The sequence below is a fragment of the Stegodyphus dumicola genome, chromosome 6 (genome assembly GCF_044657685.1).
Source record: "Stegodyphus dumicola isolate Sdum_Otavi_A_Nest chromosome 6, ASM4465768v1".
Classification (NCBI taxonomy): Eukaryota; Metazoa; Arthropoda; class Arachnida; order Araneae; family Eresidae; genus Stegodyphus; species Stegodyphus dumicola.
Window position 1 is genome coordinate 122,828,141 of NC_140773.1, and position 18,161 is coordinate 122,846,301.

Here is an 18,161-nt window from a genome sequence, read left to right on the forward strand (position 1 = left end):
ACCTCACTTAAAACCTACGGCAGCTGAACTGTTTACTTCTTCTCATGAAGCTAGAAAAGGCTGCATATTTTGTTTGAGTATAAATCATGGTTCTGTGGAATGTTTTCAGGCGCGTAACTTATCGTTGTCGGAAAGAGAAGTTTTGGTCCAAAGGACACGCTGTTGTTATTTGTGTCTGAAATCTGGACATTCTGTCAGGAGGTGTAGATTAAAAACAGTTTGTTTTACATGCAGTAAAAGGCATCATATTTTTCTATGTAAGGGCCATTCACAAATGAGTGAGACAAGGGCAACGGAACAGCCTCCAAATCAGGCTGAAACACTCGCCAACATTTCTTCAAGGTCTCCTGAAGTTTTGCTGCAAGCAATAAGAGTAATAATTAAAGGAGATAAAAAGTCTCGTTCGGCTCGAACTATAATTGATACTGGTTCTCAAAGGTCATATATTCTGCAAAGCACAGCTCAAGATATGGATTATAGGTATACGGTAAAGGAATACCTTAGCCACGCATTATTTGGCGGTACGATGACTAGTTTTGTGTGAACATAAAGTTTACAAAATTCATTTATCTAATACGTCTGGCTCGTACAGTTGTAATTTTGACACGTTAAGCCAGCCTGTTATTTGTAATAATATACCTTCTATTGGACAAGGAATATGGCTTAAAGAGCTTGCTGACTGTGGAATAAGTTTAACAGATCGTTTAGAAGGACCTATAGAAATTTTAATAGAAGCCGATGTTGCAGGACGATTATTAAGGGGAAATCGTAAACAAATTTCAAACGGTCTTATAGCTATTGAGGCAAAGTTAGGATGGACGGTTATGGGAAAAACCGGGGAATTGAATAGTGAAGGTTCAACATTCCAAGTTACTTCAATGTTGAATAAAGAGGCTTGTATTTCTAAAATTATGGGCCCTCGACTCGCTTCATATTACGGACCCATCCGAACAAAAGAGTAAATTGGAATTGTATGAGGCTACCAGGCAACATTTTCTTGATACTGTAAAAATAGAAGATAACCGCTTTGTAGTGTCTTTGCCTTAGTTGGAAGGGCACCCTCCCCTGTCGGATAATTTTGAGTTATCGCTTAAAAGGTTCCACGGTACGATTAGGCCACATGAATTGGATAATCTTCGCCAAGCGTATGAAAATATGTTCCAAGAATGGCTCAAAGAGGGCATAATAGAGGAAGTACCTGTAAACGAATTAGATTTACCCCATCATTATTTGCCACATAGACATGTTGTTAAGGAACATAGTACTACGAAGTTACGGCCAGTATTTGACGCTTCGTCTAAAGGAAAGTGTTCTCCGAGTCTCAACGATTGTCTTGAAAAAGGATTAAACCTTATTGCATTTATTCCTACAATCTTAAATAGATTTCGCCAAGAAAAAATAGGGGTGATTTCTGATATTCGTAAGGCCTTTCTACAAATTTGCCTGAATTCTAGTGACAGAAACTTCCTCCGATTTCTTTGGATAAAGGGTGAAGATGGCTTGAAGCATTTTCGTCATTGTCGAGTCGTATTTGGTGTAACCAGTAGTCCATTTTTACTTGGAGCTGTTATTAAATATCACTTAAATTCAATTTTGGAGAAAAATGATGCAGATGTAAAATATCCTTCCAACATTATTGTTAAATTAATGAATAGTTTCTATGTTGATAACTGTGTAACATGTGTCGGAAGTGAAGGTGAATTACAGCACTTCATGAAAGTATCTTCAGATGTTATGGCAGAATGAAAATTTGAATTACGGGGTTGGGAATATACCGACTGTAGTTTAGAAACAGAAACTATTGCGAATGTATTAGGTTTGTTATGGGAAAGACAAGGCGATACTCTTTAAATAAATGTTGCTAATTTACAAAATCTTTGTTTCGAGAAAGTCACGAAGAGAAGTATTTTGGCAATAGCGCATAAAATATTTGATCCCATCGGTATAACATGTCCAGTCCTTATATTACCTAAGATGTTATTACAGCGTACATGGGGAAACAAAAGTAAAATGGGATGAAGAAATTAACACTGAAATTAAAAGTAAATTTTTGAAATGGGTAAAAGACATTTTTCTTTTGAAGAACATTAAAGTTCCAAGGTGGATACGATATCAGCGAAAACAGTGTTCAATACATGTTTTCTGTGACGCTAGTCAAGCAGCGTATGCGGCAGTAGTTTTTATTCGTGTAGAAGAACCTGAATCAGTTAAAGTCCAGTTGCTTCAGGCTAGGTCTAGAGTTTCCCCTTGTGGTAAAAAGGAAACGACTATTGTAAGATTAGAATTGTTAGCAGCAACTATTGCATCTCGTCTTGCTGCAGACGTTCTAAAAGACTTTGAGGCCAGAAGTACATTTTTCTGGACAGATTCAACTACTGTCCTTGCATGGATAAAAAGGGAAGAACCATGGGAGACATTTGTAGAAAATAGAGTACAGGAAATAAGGCTTTTGACACGTGTGGAGGATTGGAGGCATATACCTGGTCACCTTAACCCTGCAGATCTTCTAAGTAGAGGGTGTTCAGTTCGCCATCTCTCCCGGTCAAAATGGTGGGAGGGTCCAAGCTGGCTTTTAAAATCCCAAGAAAATTGGCCGAGTGCCGAATTTATAACTGATGAAGCGGAAATAGCCAGTGAGAAAAAAAAAGGCAGTGGTTTCATCTCTAGTGTCTACTGAAAGGTTTAGTTTGAGTGAGCGATTTTCTAGCTATCGAAAAACAGTTAGAGTTGTTGGTTGGATTCAACGATTTTTCTTTAATTGCAGAAATAAGAAAAAAAGGAAAGGTGAACTCACTGTTGATGAAATTGATTTTGCAGAAAAGGTTGTTATTCGCTTGATTCAATCGGAATCGTTTCAGGATATAGAAGACGCACGCTTACGAACTCTTAGTCCATTTTATGATGCGGGAATTGTAAGAATTAAAACTGGTGCGTTTCGAAGAGATGACACGTTAGAGTTTAGAACACCTATAATATTACCAGGAGAACATCCATTAGTTAGTAATTTAATTATGGAAGAACATAGAAAGGACATGCAGGTGTACAATATATACTGAATACCTTAAGGGAAAGGTTTTGGTTGTTATCTGGCAGAAGAACTAACTGTGCATTCTGTTTTGAGTAAATGCATTACTTCCAAGAGATATTCTGCTGTACTTGTTGACCACATATCAGCCCCACCGCCAATAGAGCGAGTAAATGATTCAGCAGTATTTCAAGACACGATTAAATACCCGAAATGGAATTTTTCTTAGAGCAGTTCGAACTCTGTATTCTTTAGAGGTAATGCAAAATGATGTACCCGTGAAGCTGCAGAATGTAAAACAAGATTCGTTGTCTGAACTTAAACTCAACGTAGATGATAAATCTGTAAGACCTGTAACATGATCTGGTAGAACTGTAACTCCGCCAGACAGACTGGCATATTAAGGCTCTTTGGCATTGTTTTAATTTGATGTGAAAGTTCACTTTTTTTTCCCTTAGGTGGAAGGATGTTAAATATTTGCATAATCGCCTGTAGTAACGGCAACCGCCGTCAATAAAAGGAGGTGCTTTCCTTAGTGGCACAGCAGTTCATTTTAGTTCGAGCCAGATTGGACCTGCCCGGGGGAGAAGCCAGGGGATGAGAGATTCCGGTTCCCGCCTTGTTGCGGATCCAGTCCTGTTCTGGTTCCCGTCTTGTTCCAGTCCTGTTCCGGTCCTGATCCAGTCCTATTCCAGTTCCAGTCTGGCCGTTTAAGTCCAAAACACGTAGGAGCGGAAGTCTGAATCCAGCGAATGGAGATATATGCCGAAAAGGCTAGATGGATTCTGTCTTTTAAGGGAAAGTGTTCTTCACCGTGCCGGCATAGCTGTTACTTTAAAGCACTTTGAATGTTTTCCGCCCAAGATGTTAAGTTTTCGTTTATGATGTTAAGTTTTCATCAGTGTTGAAGTTCCAGTTAAATAAACCTTTAAGTTTTAGACAAGGTTTTTGTGTTCTTCAGAAAATTTTAGATTCGAAGTCAGATATATCACATAGGATTTAGCGGAAAAATCAACAATTCAAAAAGCTTGTTTTTGTTTGATTCCATACCGTATGCATTGTATTCCTTTTTCAGCTCCAATGCTTTCGTCATCCTATACGTAAATAATACTCTCCTTCATTTTTACATTTCACGTCTCTCAGTTGATTTCTTGTGGAGTTATGGCAAAAAACCCTGCTGTTGTCTAAGTTTTGCACACCAGTGTATATGATTCTGTGTTATTTTAAATAGTAAAGATTCTAGGCTTTTCTAAGCTTCATTAAAGTTATTAACAGAATTTGGAGTAAATTTTGAAGAAATAAAAGAGGAATTATTATTGATATTCTAACTTGTTTAAAAGCTTGTGATAATACTTTTAATGATTATCCTTTGCTGATACTTTTTATCAGCTCGGTTCTTAATCTTCTTGATCAGATTCAAGTTCTTAATTTTTGATATGGCAGACAATCCTAAGTATCAAATTTTTTTCAAAAATGTATGAAAATTTTAAAGAATTTTCGAATAAATACGTTAATTATATATCTGACATGTTAAGTAGTTTTAAAATGTGTAAATTAAAAATGATCAGTATTTCTGAAATAACAAAAACATTATCATTAAAATGCAGAATTAATAAGATGAGTTTTAAGTTACAAAAACTTTTATGACATGATCATCCATAGGAGGTAAAGAAAAAGGCAGGAGGTTCAGCATTAAACTTTTTCTTTGGTTGCCAGATAAAAAATTAACATGAAATTTTAAATGCAAATAACTACAAAGTTTGTACAGGTTTTAGAAAATTTACCATTTAGGCATAATTTGAAGCCTGTGATTGGACCGTGGAAAATATTCAGCTTGTCTTTTGTGAAAATTCAGACTTTGTGCCAATATGTGTTTGTTGAGGTAGTGATGGATATAAATCTAATCTAATACCTTTTTGTTCTATTCTTTTCTATCCTATTCTGTATCAAGATGTATGTTAGGGTAATGGTATATATAAATCTATCCTAAGTTATGCATTTAGGACATAAATATTGTAAATTGAATTTTGCTATACAGCCGATTAAAACAAGTAATACAGAATAATTTCTCCATTGATTTTTTTTGGGGGGGGGTGAAGGTGATTATGCTTCTGACCTCTTTGATTAAAAACATAAGGCTATGGCTGTTTAACTGTAGGTTTAAACATGGTGATATATAATTGTTATATGTCCATACCCATGCAAGAAAAAGGAAAGTGCTGTATTTAATGTTTGAAAAAAGAAATATAATCAGTCTTGAAATGTTTGAATTCATGCTGAACATTTAATTGCATTTTGTGACAGATTTAGCTTTCTCTCTATCAGTTTATTATCTTCGACAGTAATTACTTAACAGTAAACCACTTGTAGGAGCATTCTGCATTGCACCTTAAACTTGATACCATGATGTGATATTGCCCTTCCTGAAAATAATCTTCATTTTATATTGAAACCTGGTAATATATCATGTTACGCTTTTTTTTTGGTTTTTATTTATTTATTTATTTATTTTTTGCATCTAGATGATTACATTTTTTTGACATTGATGGACAAGTGTTTACCTTACTGTGAAATGCTAATGAGAAAAAATGAGTGTCCATGTAATTTATTAAAAAATTGGTAATTTCAAAATATGACTAATTAATTAGAACTTTTGAAAAATTCATTAACTCACTATTTTAGGCAACCTTCAGTAAAAGCTAATCATAGTGGAAATACTTTTTTTTTAGTTAAATTGTTTCCAGGTCATAAGTTTGTTTTTAAAATGAAAAGAAATTCATATAATTTTGGCAAATATTTTATTTTTTGTGTGGTTACTATCTAAAACATTTTTAAGACTTTCAAATCACATTTTGCATACTTTTTCCATCCTATCTTGCTTTTTGACATATATGACAAATCCCTTGTATATTAGCTATATGTATTTCTTTCTAGGATTAAAATGATGAACATTTTTGAGCCATGTACCTTACAAATAGGTGACAGGAATTATCTTATAATAAAAGATTCATATGAAGTGATTTCTCTTAATGAATGGAAGAATCGCATGACAAGCCGTTTAAATGTTGATCCTTACAATTCACCCATAAAACGAAGGAATTTAAAAAAATCTGAGAATGAAAACAAGGAGAATGATGCAGAAACAGACATTGTTTGTAATGAAAATATGGATGATAGTTCAGATTTTGAAGACATTGATGATGACGACATTGGTAAATCATCTGATACTGCATCTGTAACAAGTCATTCAACTGCATCTTCTATTGAAACTAATCAAGGTAGCTGTTTTTGTCTTATGTGCAAGTTTCTTGTCCTTTTTATTAATTGGCCAATGATTCCTCATATTCCTTTTTAGTAAACAGAACTGTCTCTTCATTGATATTTATTGTGTTAAAACTGTCTCTTCATTGATATTTATTGATATTTTAACATCCTTGTTTCATTCTTTTACCTGAAATTATAACTAGATAGTCTTAGTTTCTGTTTTAGATTAACTTCAATTTATACTGTTTTATTTCCTTTTTGTATATTGTATTTGTTGCTGAAATGCTAAACATGAAATTAAGCAAAAAAGCAGATTGGGATTAATTTTTAAATAAACTTATTTTCTTTTAAAGCCATAGTGAGCAAAAAATACTAAAATAGTAATTAATTCTTTAAGAAATAGTTAAATTTGGAAAATATATATATGTATGTATCACTGCATATGCACTGTGATCATAAAAGTCCTTCTTTTACAACTGTTGGTTGTAGATATGTAGTTCCAGTAACAGAAGTGATTGAAATAAGGAAAATATTTATGGTTTGACATGTTAAAATTAAAAAACTCAATTTTAAATAAGGAAATCGTTTTATGTGATTTCTGTAGTTATATTTAATAAAAGTTCATACACAATCTAATATTGATTCAAAACATTTGACACCTGTTTGAAAAAAAATTGAGTGTGATATTTAATTTTGATACTTTCTGATTGTCTTCCAGTTTCAACATTTGTTAGAATTGCAATATTTTTAATGTATTTCTGAGTATTGTGAGGGTGGATAAAAAAAAATTACAAGGGTAATAAAATTATTTATTAACAATAGACAGAAAATACAAAAGGAAAGGGCATACTTTCCCATCATTTTCCATAAAATTACCAAATCTGTTTAGGCATTTATCTGAATGCAGGACCAACTTGTTTAAGCTGGAATTTTAGAAATCATGTCCCTGCCCAGTGGGCCGATTACCTGTGGCTGTTTTGACATCAGAAGAGAAACTCATTCCAGATAAATGTTCCTTCAATTTCGGAAAAAGAAAATATTCGTTGGTACTAAACCTGGGCTATATGGGGGGTGATTCAAGACTTCACACTTAAACTTTTGCAAAAATTCTTGAGTTTGGCAAGCAGTCTGGGACCGAGCATTACTATGCAGGAGGATGACACCATCACTCAACATACCAGGGTGCTTGCATCAGATATCTTCACATAACCTTGGTTAAGTGGCACAATAATGATTGGCAGTAATGACATGGCCACACTCCAGATACTTGATCAGGATCATGACATAATGTAGGCTCGCACGTCGAAGTGAGACCAATTTTCTAAATATTTTTGCCATTTCAATAGTTCTGACGTATTTTTGAACTTAACTCTACCTACCTGTACAGTCGCAGCTAAACAGCTAGTACGTACATTACCTGCCACTTATTAAACTCTCTGGTTTACAAACTCGGCCATTTTTTAAGTTCAAATTTCCCGGAAGAAAAGCACTATTTATTAAACTCATCTCCACTACTTATTAAATTCAGAATGTCAAAAGACTGATTTCTCATTGCCTGAATATCCTACTTATATCTGTTAAAACTGTTCCTAGTTCGTTCATTTAACATATTGTGTACTGTGACTTTATCCTTCAGGTATACAATGCTTTAATAAAAAAGGTTTGACTGAAATTTTCTCTTAAAGTTTCCAACTTTAAAATAATATAAAATAAATGCTTGGGATAGATACTTAAAGTTCTTGTAGAGTTTTAAAAGAATTCATGAAATGCTTCTGTGTTCCTGTACATCATAGTTGTCAACTCTTCCAGTTTTAGCAGGAGACTACCGTTTTTCCTCACATCTCCTGGTATCGATCGGTAGATTGCTGAATTTCTCAGTTTTTAATTTTTAGCATTTTTACTAAGGAAAATAATTTCCACCAATAAATAAAACTTATTGATGTTATGCAAATTCTATTTCTATTCTGTTCACTCTCTAGTAATTTTAAGAATAATTTTCCTTTTAAAATTTTATTTCATCTGAATTGTAATTTTTTCTTATTACATATAATTGACTTTTTTCTTATGAAGTTTCATTTTACCTGAGTTGTCTTAATCTACTGCAGACATTTGCAGATTTTTATATGATGATTCAATGTTTAATTAGTTAATATTTGTATTTGCTTTACTTCATTATATAATATATTACTGAGTTCATCCAGATAAATATAATGCACATTAATTATTAATTTTATTTTTATCATATTTAAAACCACTTCAATATTTAAAAGCTTTTCTGCTCTATTTGGGATTTTCCCAGCATAAAAATGTAAGAAAATTACAAAATAAAAGTAACAAGAGATAATAACATTTAGAATATTTAATTAAATACTAATACATTTTATAACAGAATTGTATTACAAATAGTTTAACATATTGAACATTATAAAATGAATTTAAGTCATTCAGGAGTTCCTTTGAAGTGACATCACTGCACAGTGTGAAAAAATCCCAATTTTCTCACAAAAATCTCCTGCTTTTTCAAATTTCAAGGTTGGCAGGTGTGCATACATTAATCCATATCTTAATCATTGTGTGGAAAGGAAATGGTAACTGTAGACTGAAGAAAAAGCAAGGAAAGCATTGGTCATGTTTGTAATCATAAAGTGGCAGGTCGACTAAACAGATGAAGGGCAATCTTTCTGCTGGCTAGAAATGTAAATTTTAAAATTTGAATAAATCACTAGAAGAAGAAATTCCTTTTTTTAGCCCAAAAGAGCAAGCAATTTGCCCAGAAAGTCTATTAATTTCGTTTTGGCATTTTGTGTTGATTCACTATAAATGGTGAATCACTCTCTAAATTGTTGCCAGCAAATATTAGAGCCCTGTATTATATTTAAAGACATTAAATAATGAAAAATTTTCATAAATGTATGTATGTTTCTCACATTGTGATAAAACAATGGTACTTAGAGCCATCAAATTTTGAATAACGTACATCTCCACCCGAATATGGGCATCTGGAAGCCCAAATTTGGAATTTGTTTTATTATTGATTTCATATTTTGTAAAACATTTGAGTTTTTGATTCTGAAACTCAAAGATTTCAAAGTGAGCAATGGCAACACTGTATGAAAAAAAAAAAAAAGTTTTTATCTCCAGTATGCAAGACTGTGTATTGGAAATTCTTGCAATATTGCTGTTGAACTTAATTTTATGGTTTAAGTGCAAAGAACATGATATTTAATAAATAAAGGTAACACACAAGGTATTAAAAAAACGCCTCTTTGGCCGTAATGTAAAATCTGAAAGCTTTGAGTTTTTTTTTTTAAGAATTTGTTGCGTGTTTAACTTGTAACTTGTCAAAATGCCACAAGAAAGGCTTGCTGGAAAAAAAAAAAAAAAAAAAAAAAAAAAAAAAAAAAAAAAAAACTGTTTATAGGTTTTTAATGTTCTTAGTAATTGCAGTCAGAAAAAACTACATTTAATTTAGGAATAGCATTTTGCAGTTTTCTTAAGAAGGAATTATAATTAATAAAAAATGCAAATGTTTCAAGGAAGACCAAAAGGATAGAAAATCTAAAAATGTTGAAATTGCCTTTCTGGAATGGTTTTAAGATATAAAGCTAAAAATGTTTCTATTTCTAGAGTTTTCAATCATTCGCTAAATTTTTATGTCAACTGATACATGGCTTACAAGTTAAAGAGAAATGTACCATTATTAATCAGAAATTACATGTTGAGGAGGAAGAAGCAGATCATCCAGCAACTTATAACTGGATTGCTACTAAATGAATACAAGAAATTTATAATATAGATTAAACTGGGCCATGTTGCAGAGCATTACCAGAACACACATTAATATTTAAATGTGAAACAGCAGTTGGTTTAGGGAACAGAAGGAATAGATTACGGTTCGGTTTTATTAGCTTGCAATAAGGACCAACTATTAAGAGACAGCACTGGCTATTGACAAAAGCCGGAAACCTCAATGTTTGAAAGAAGTCAAGAATTTATTTCTAACTTGCAGTAACAAGAACTCATGAATGAAAAATATTTTCACTGATTTTCTTTTGAAATGGTACAACTGAATTTGAAAACATAGTTTTAGTAATTAAGTAGAGATAACAAGTGCAGCACACACAGTTCTTTCAAAAAAAAAAAAAAAAAAAAAGAGTTGGTGTATCTTCCTAAAAATACAATTTCTAACATTTCAACCATTAGCTTTTTAGGGTATTATAAAAGCTTTCAAATATCATTAAAAAAAAGTTCAGTAAAGGATGAAAAGTATTGAATTTTGTGAAAATTGAAGCATTTTGAAGGGTCAATGCACAGGGTTAATCTCTATATCAGTTCTGTTTTTAAAAATGTGCTTTTTATGTTGAAGAAACCTCAGAGGAAGTACAACTCAGAACTAATGTTTCAGATATCAGTGAGGGAAGTTATGAAGATTCATTTGTAGAAAGAATATTATTTGTTAATTAGCAAGAATATTAAGGCAACATGTGTAAAAAGTGGCAATGAAAGTATTAAAAAAGAACTTCAGAAACTGTCAGCAAAAGTGATATAGAAAAAGTGATTGTATGCCATCACCATTCAAATCTAGAAAAGCACTGCAAGTTTTAAATAAAAATTCTTGAACTGAAGAGATTTTGATCAAAAAAGCTATCAACAGTTTGAGTTAAGAATGCAATTGAAAAACTATTGTTGAACAATATGAAATAGACACAAATAGAACAGTTCATAAGAGAGAAAATTTCATCAAGAATATAAAAACTATTTTTATAAGAAAATGATTTTGAAACTTGCATAAATAGTTCAATTTTAGTATTAGTTTTTAATTATTATTTTAGGATTAATTAATGAGTTAATTGTTAACTATTATTTTGCTTGAAAAGTTTAAAATTGCTATCACTGATTGCAGTATACAGATCTTTGTCTTTTAAACTCAGCCACTTAATAAACTTGAACAGAAAGGGATTTTAATAAGCAGTGAGCACTATATATGTGGTAGCACTAATCCACACATTCACATACCACACACATATTTGAGTCTTGTAAATATACATACTTTTTATTTATTCATCATTTCAGAACAAGCTATAAAAGACACAAATATCAGCCATATAAACTTTTGCTTTGTCTTGTAAAATTTCTTGTTTTTTTAATAAAATGCTTCTTTTTATTATTATTTGTAAACAGAATAGTAGCTGTGAGTCATCAAGATAGCCAAAAAAAGTTTTGGGGGGGGGGCATTTCACAAAATTCTTAATGAGTTTACGACTTTTCATAGAGGATGCATGTAATCAAAATATCTTAATTTAAAAGTTTGAGATCATATTTAAAGACCACATGCAAATTGAAGATGTAAATTTTTGCATTATTATGTAACTAGAAATGAAACATCAGTTTAGAAGAAAATGTTTCTGATATTAAAAGACTCAAGTGACAAGCATTGTTATGCAGGTTTTCATAAAAAGCACTGATGAGTATAAATTCTTTCAAAAAAGGCGATCTTATTTATGGAATCTTACAAAATTTATTTTTAACTAAGTAATATTTGGCTTTAGTATTAACGCATACAATTATTTGCCCACTCATAGCATTATTTGCATAAATTAAAAATGACAACAATTTCTAGCTTAATAAGTATTTTGCATGATTATTAAATTTTGATTCAAAAGTAATTACATGGGCAAATTTTTTTTTTTGCATTTTACACCAAAATTTTAAATTAAACCCTTTAAATGGCACTGGGATATAAAATATGCAGGACGTTTGTCAATTTTTTAACCTCCTAAAAGATGCTAATTTTTCTACTTCAAGAACTGTAATCATAAGTTTCTAGTGGTTCCTTTTTATTCTAAATGGCAGCACTACCTTATGAATGCTCTATATTTTGCAGTTATGAAATTAATATACCTTGTTTCAAGGTATCATATTTGAAGATTCGTACATTCTATTGAAGAGAGAGAGAGAAAAAAAAAAAAAAAAATTAAAATCTTCAAATATGTGGTGTACACATGCTGAAACTTACATATTTACTGAATTTCAGTCAGAACTGATAATTCAAAAAAGATTATTTATGCGATTTTAAGACCGGTAATATAAAATATTCTGGTGCCCATACTCAGGGTACCATGCCAATAGATGGCAGTACAAGGTTTCTCCTTTTCTATTCTGAGAGATGACAGAATTTCTTTATATTGACAGAATTGTTTATGATTAATTTACAACTTGTCTAGGATTCAATATTATGCTTATGGGTGGTGTGGGGTTTACTGACCCTGTGCTAAGAATGAATAAATGCATTTTAGTTTCTTTTTATTCTTTGTTTACTCCAGTCGAGTTTCTCATTCAGCTCAGTATAGCTGAAATTTTAATTTCACCACTTCACTCTTTCCTCGGATAAAGACTCATTGATTTTAAAATTGTTGTCTAGCATCAAAAATGTTACACAATAGTAGGGGTTAAACGTGACATGTTAGCCCTGAAAGACACCGGTCACTTTGTGTTTTCCAAAATCCTAGAATGCAGTGAAATTTATAAGAGGTGATTGACAGTTAATTTGTCACGTGGGGGTCATGGGATCTCCAGAAAGAGGCTGCGATAGGATCACGCAAACGGAAAGTTCACTTACAAACATGGGAAACAGAAATGCACTTTAGGTCCGACTCTTAGTGGAATGGAAAAACTACTGATTTGAAAAAGCATACTCTAATGCCTTAGGGTATCGTATTTGTTAATTTCAGATGAGAAATTTTTATGGAATTTGCCATTCCATGAATTCATCGACTTACTGTATCATTTGATAACAAAAAGTTCATTGGCCAGTTTTTTATTCAGTGATGCTGAAATGATATCTTTAGCTGCTGGTAATATAAATTTTCTCCAATACTGTGAGCCTGCCCTGTCAATTCTTAGGCTTACAAGGTAACTAGCTTCCAAAGTTTTTTCACTGGAAGTAAGAAAACCGTTCATTACTTGTTTACTATTTTTGAACTTCGATAATTTCCTCTTAAAATATTCTTCCGATTTATCCTTTAAACTTGTATACAAGATGTCTTTTAAGAAATGAGGGTTTAATACTTTGATTGGATAATAGTTCAAACAACACACTGAGGCTGAGGGTCCATTTCATCTCCATTTCATCTCCATTTCAAGTAAATCCAAATGATAACTTTCCTTATATTTTCTATAAACAATTTTTCTTTTCTTTTCAGTATTCTTAGTGCTATTCCATGTAGTCAGTCCTAGCCATTTTTCCATTTTAAAAATTTAGTTTTGTTTTATTATTTTTTCACAAATATTTAAATGCACAATATTACAAGTTTAATATTGTGCATTTTAACAAACAACAATATTCTCTTCAAAAACAAACAACAATATTCTCAAATCGCATATAAAATTAAGGAATACAAAGCAAGAAGAAGATAAAGTACCTGCTGTTAGAGACTTCAAATCAATGTAAAAATTTATTCTAATTGAAAATAGAATAATATGAGCCTGGAAATGGTGGCAGTGTAAAGTGTAGACATGCTAATATATCAATCAGCTTTAAACGAATTAATGAGATACTGTTATCTTTTTATAGGAACTTATTTTTATTTCTTATTAAATATGACATCCATTTCTATTACCCCTTTTAAAAACATCATTTATGACAAATTTTGTTATATCTATGGCTAAAAGAATATTTGTTTGTGAAAACAAAAACGGATTATTTTGATAAAGTCTGTGGGCGGCTGTTGACATTGAACAAAGCTCAGATTGCATAAATTTACGAGTGTCAGAGGAAAAACTTAAACAGGATAATGGAGTTTTTAATGTAATAGTTAAAAATACTTTGTTTTTTTGTGTACAACCCATTTTTCTCTGGCGTATCACCAGTAGTATGCGTACTAGCGGTTGAGAATCTCTGAGCTAAAGCATAAAATATAGTAATTTCCAAAAGTTAAGCAGCACGAAGATGTAAAATGGGAAAAAAAAAAAAAAAAAAAAATCAACAAATACTGCTTTGATTGACACAAAATTCGGCAGGAAAGTAGCATATATATTTATGCATGAAACAAAATCAATAATTATATACAGAAATGAAAACAATATTAAATTTTTGTAAGTTATCAGATAATGACATACTGGAGACTTAAGACTTAAACAGAATTATGTATAAAGTGAAAATAAACAGCATAAAATGAAAAACGGACATTAATAGTGTATGTGACACCCCCTCATCTGTATGCAAAGTTTACACTTTGTGACCATGCTTTCAATTAGGTGGTCAGCCACCGCAGAATTAAGTAATCGCCATTCTTCTTGTAGAGCAGTTTCCAGCTCAATAAGAGTGGCTGGAGGTGGGAAACGTGAAGATACAGCACAGCCGAGAGCATCCCAAAGATTTTCAATGAGATTAAGGTCGGGCGAATATGCTGGTCACGCCATACACGCAATCCCTTCACTCTCCAGGTAGTCATCGACGATGCAAGCTCTATAGGGACGTGCATTATCATCATCCATTAAAACAAAAATAGGGCCAACTGCTGCAGTGTACAACATCACAATGGGCTCTAGGATTTCATCTCGATACTGGACAGCCATCAAAGAACCCCGTTTAAAGATGTGCAGGTCGGTGCGGTATCCTAATGAAATCCCTGCTCACATCATAATGCTTCCACCTCGGAATGCGTGATGTTTTGGGAGTGATTGTGTGTTCTTTGTTCACACCATATCCTTATACGCTTGTCATCTGGCTCCAGAGCAAAGCTTGACTCATCAGTAAACATAACATTGCCCCAGTCGGATGCATTCCAATTGACATGTTCCCGCCACCACTGTAATCATGCCTCTCTTGATTGGACGAATAGAGGAACACAAACTCGAGGTACCCGGGCGTACAGTCCACTCATATGTAATATTCGGCATACAGTAGCTGCAGATATCGCCTTACCAATGGACGCTGTCACCATAGATGTCACACGTGTGGAGGTCACTCTGCGATTCCACTTGGCTACAATAGTAATATATCGATCTTCTGCGGAGTTTGTAACTCTTGGGCCACAGGCTACGGGCCTTCGGACAACTGTCTGTGTGGTTTGGAATTGTTTCCATAAATGTGAAATTACAGAATGATAAACGCCGAAGAAAAGAGCAACATTTGTGATCGACTGTTCTGCTTCAATTCTGAGTGCTGGCGCCCCACAGCACGCCAGCACTCAGAATCTTCCATTCGTTTTCTAGAAGTCATAGAAACACATATGTCTTGAAAAGAAATTGTACAAAAGTTTTAAACACCTTCTATCAGCACTTACAATCAACTTCTGTAACCCTTCATAAAGCTGGCTTAAAAGCAGCATTAAAGTATTAAAGCATGATTAAAGCATGAACATTAAAGCATGATTGGCTGATACCTAACATATTTGCATACTTCCGTCTACCTCTGCAGCAAATTGCATCCTCTACAATTCTGATTGGGTTCCGGAAATTAACATTTTCTTCTCCGTGCTTAAATTTTGGAAGTGAGTGTACAAGGGTTACCCTTCAGTCTACTCTAACTGCTTGTTATTGTTTATTCATAATCATTCTGGAAGTGTGTATCATAACTTCAAAAATGCAACATAATTTTTCAGCTGAGTAATAATGTTTCATTTTTCAATTTTTTGTTTTCCGCCTGAGTAACATCTCCTTGTAACACTATACTAGTTCAATTACAGCATGATATGGTTTACACATGTAGTGTTATATTTGCTAAATTTTTTCATAAAATAATATTTAATTTAAATCACTTTCAAAAGCTTTTTACCCATATTTTACGTAAGTATGTTCAGCTGGGTGGCATCATCAAAGTGCAGAAAAACCAAAATTTTATTTTTAAAATTTTAAATTTCTACAAAATTTTAAAAGTTTTCGACTTTAGACTTGCATAACTATATTTAAGGACCCATCTCTTTTGATGCACATTAAAACTACGCAAAAATAGATGAAAAAACAAAAATTCAAATTGGCTGCAACCGGGGGGTATAAAATATATACCAACTCTCAAAATTCAGGATTTCACTCTAGATTTTTATTTAAGTCTTGATTTTGTGTCCTAAGGGTCCATACATTACAATTCATTCAAAATTTTACTACAATTTAAATTATTTTATATACCACCTCTCTCCAGTCTAGGGTTAGAGACTGTTACATACTAGTAACTCACAAAAGAATATCACTGAATTATATCAAAGAGAGAGAATTAATTCCAGTAAATTGTAATTTTTTTAACAGATACCTCAAGGAAAATTGAAAAGAATGTTAAAAACCCTAAATTTTCGAAATTAAATATCTTAGTCAATTTTTCTGATGTGGAAGTCAAACTTTTTAAGCTGTAATTTTTATAGTAAGCATAAAACTTTTGTTACATATAACTATAGATACCAAAGAACTATATTAAAAAGTTAAATTTTGTAATTTTATTAAATTCCTTCCTTTCAAGTTCTTTTTCTCTTTTATTCCTTTAATTCTTTTCCTTTCTTTTTTTTTTCGTTTCTAAAAAAATTCTAAAGCATGAATATTTGCATCATTTAAATAATTTTTATAATTGGAAGTGCAGTAGAACTTTTATTAATGGTGCATTTATATATGGAAATGTCTGTTGACCGAGTTGGCAATCAAATTAAAAAAATTCATTGTGAAAATGTGGAAACATTAGAAAGTATGCAACTTGTAATGAAGTTGTAAGCATGTTTCTGAAGATATAAGGATGGCAAGACATCACTCAAGTTGATATTTTGAGATGTATAAATATAGAAAACTGCAAAGCAGTTTTTGAGTAATTGGTTTTTGATTATCTGAGATAATTATTGTGTTATTTACTTCGGATAATCAAGATTCTACAAAGGCTGTTCACACACTTTTTTAGATTAATTTCATTGTATTTAAAGAAATATTTTACCTAAAATGTTTGTATTTTAAATGTTCTAATTGATAAACCTTATTCTTCACTATATTTCTACACTGTAATTTCCAAGAAAACAAAGCTTCTTGAAATATCTTAAAAGGTATTTTATCCCATTCCTCTTGAATAGGTTTCCAAAATCCAAGGAGGGTTGTAGATTGATGTTTGGACAATACACTTTTTAAAAGTTCAAAAGTGCAAAAATCTATGATTGATACATCAAGAGATATAGTAGGAATATAAATGAAGGGTATGACCTTAATACCTGTTTCTTGTTCCTTTTTTTTTTTTTTTTTTTTTTTTTGAAAAATAATGGTGGATTTTGACTTGTGGTTGCATGTTTTGTCATGATACAGTTCTACTGATTGATGGAACTGTGGTTAAGAGAATGTATTTCATATTTGAAAATTGGGTATAAAATATATTCCTAATAATATGTAGAGTTGATCTTAACATTTTTCTCCACTCTCTTTATTATTAATTTTCCGTTATTTGAAAAACCAGCAACAATCATAAATCCCTCTGAAAAACTTTCTTGAGAATTTTTGAACCATGTTTCCAGATTTTTTTTCCTCTTTGATGACAGTAAATGGATCTTTTTTTATTGCAGTCATATAAATACTTCCAAGACTCATCTATTGTGAGAACATTTTTCCATTTTTGTCCAAATAAATGTCTCTCATAAAGAATTCTGCAGTGATATGTCATGGAGAAAGACTATGCTCTTTATGTTGTACCCCCCTTTTTAAAATTCAAATTAGCAATAATCACTTTGTTTACCATTGATGCTGAGCATTGTAATGATTCTGCAACTGTCCTTTTACTTGCCGTATTTTCTTATAACATTAAATATCTTACCTTTGCAACATTTGAAACATTCCATTTTTTAACTTGGATATGTATTTGGAACAATTTTTATACTTGAAGCCAAATTTTGACGTTCCCCCCTTTCTTATT

General features: G+C 32.0%; 1 protein-coding gene across 2 annotated transcripts in view; it reads left to right on the plus strand.

The window, feature by feature from the left end:
- LOC118196453 ((E3-independent) E2 ubiquitin-conjugating enzyme) overlaps positions 1 to 18,161 on the plus strand; it is a 194,985-nt gene that overhangs the window by 51,788 nt on the left and 125,036 nt on the right. For both annotated transcript variants that reach the window (XM_035367911.2, XM_035367912.2), the window contains exon 7: positions 5,960 to 6,303. In XM_035367911.2, coding sequence (XP_035223802.2) covers positions 5,960 to 6,303 — 344 coding nt within the window. The remainder of the gene's footprint in view (positions 1 to 5,959; positions 6,304 to 18,161) is intronic.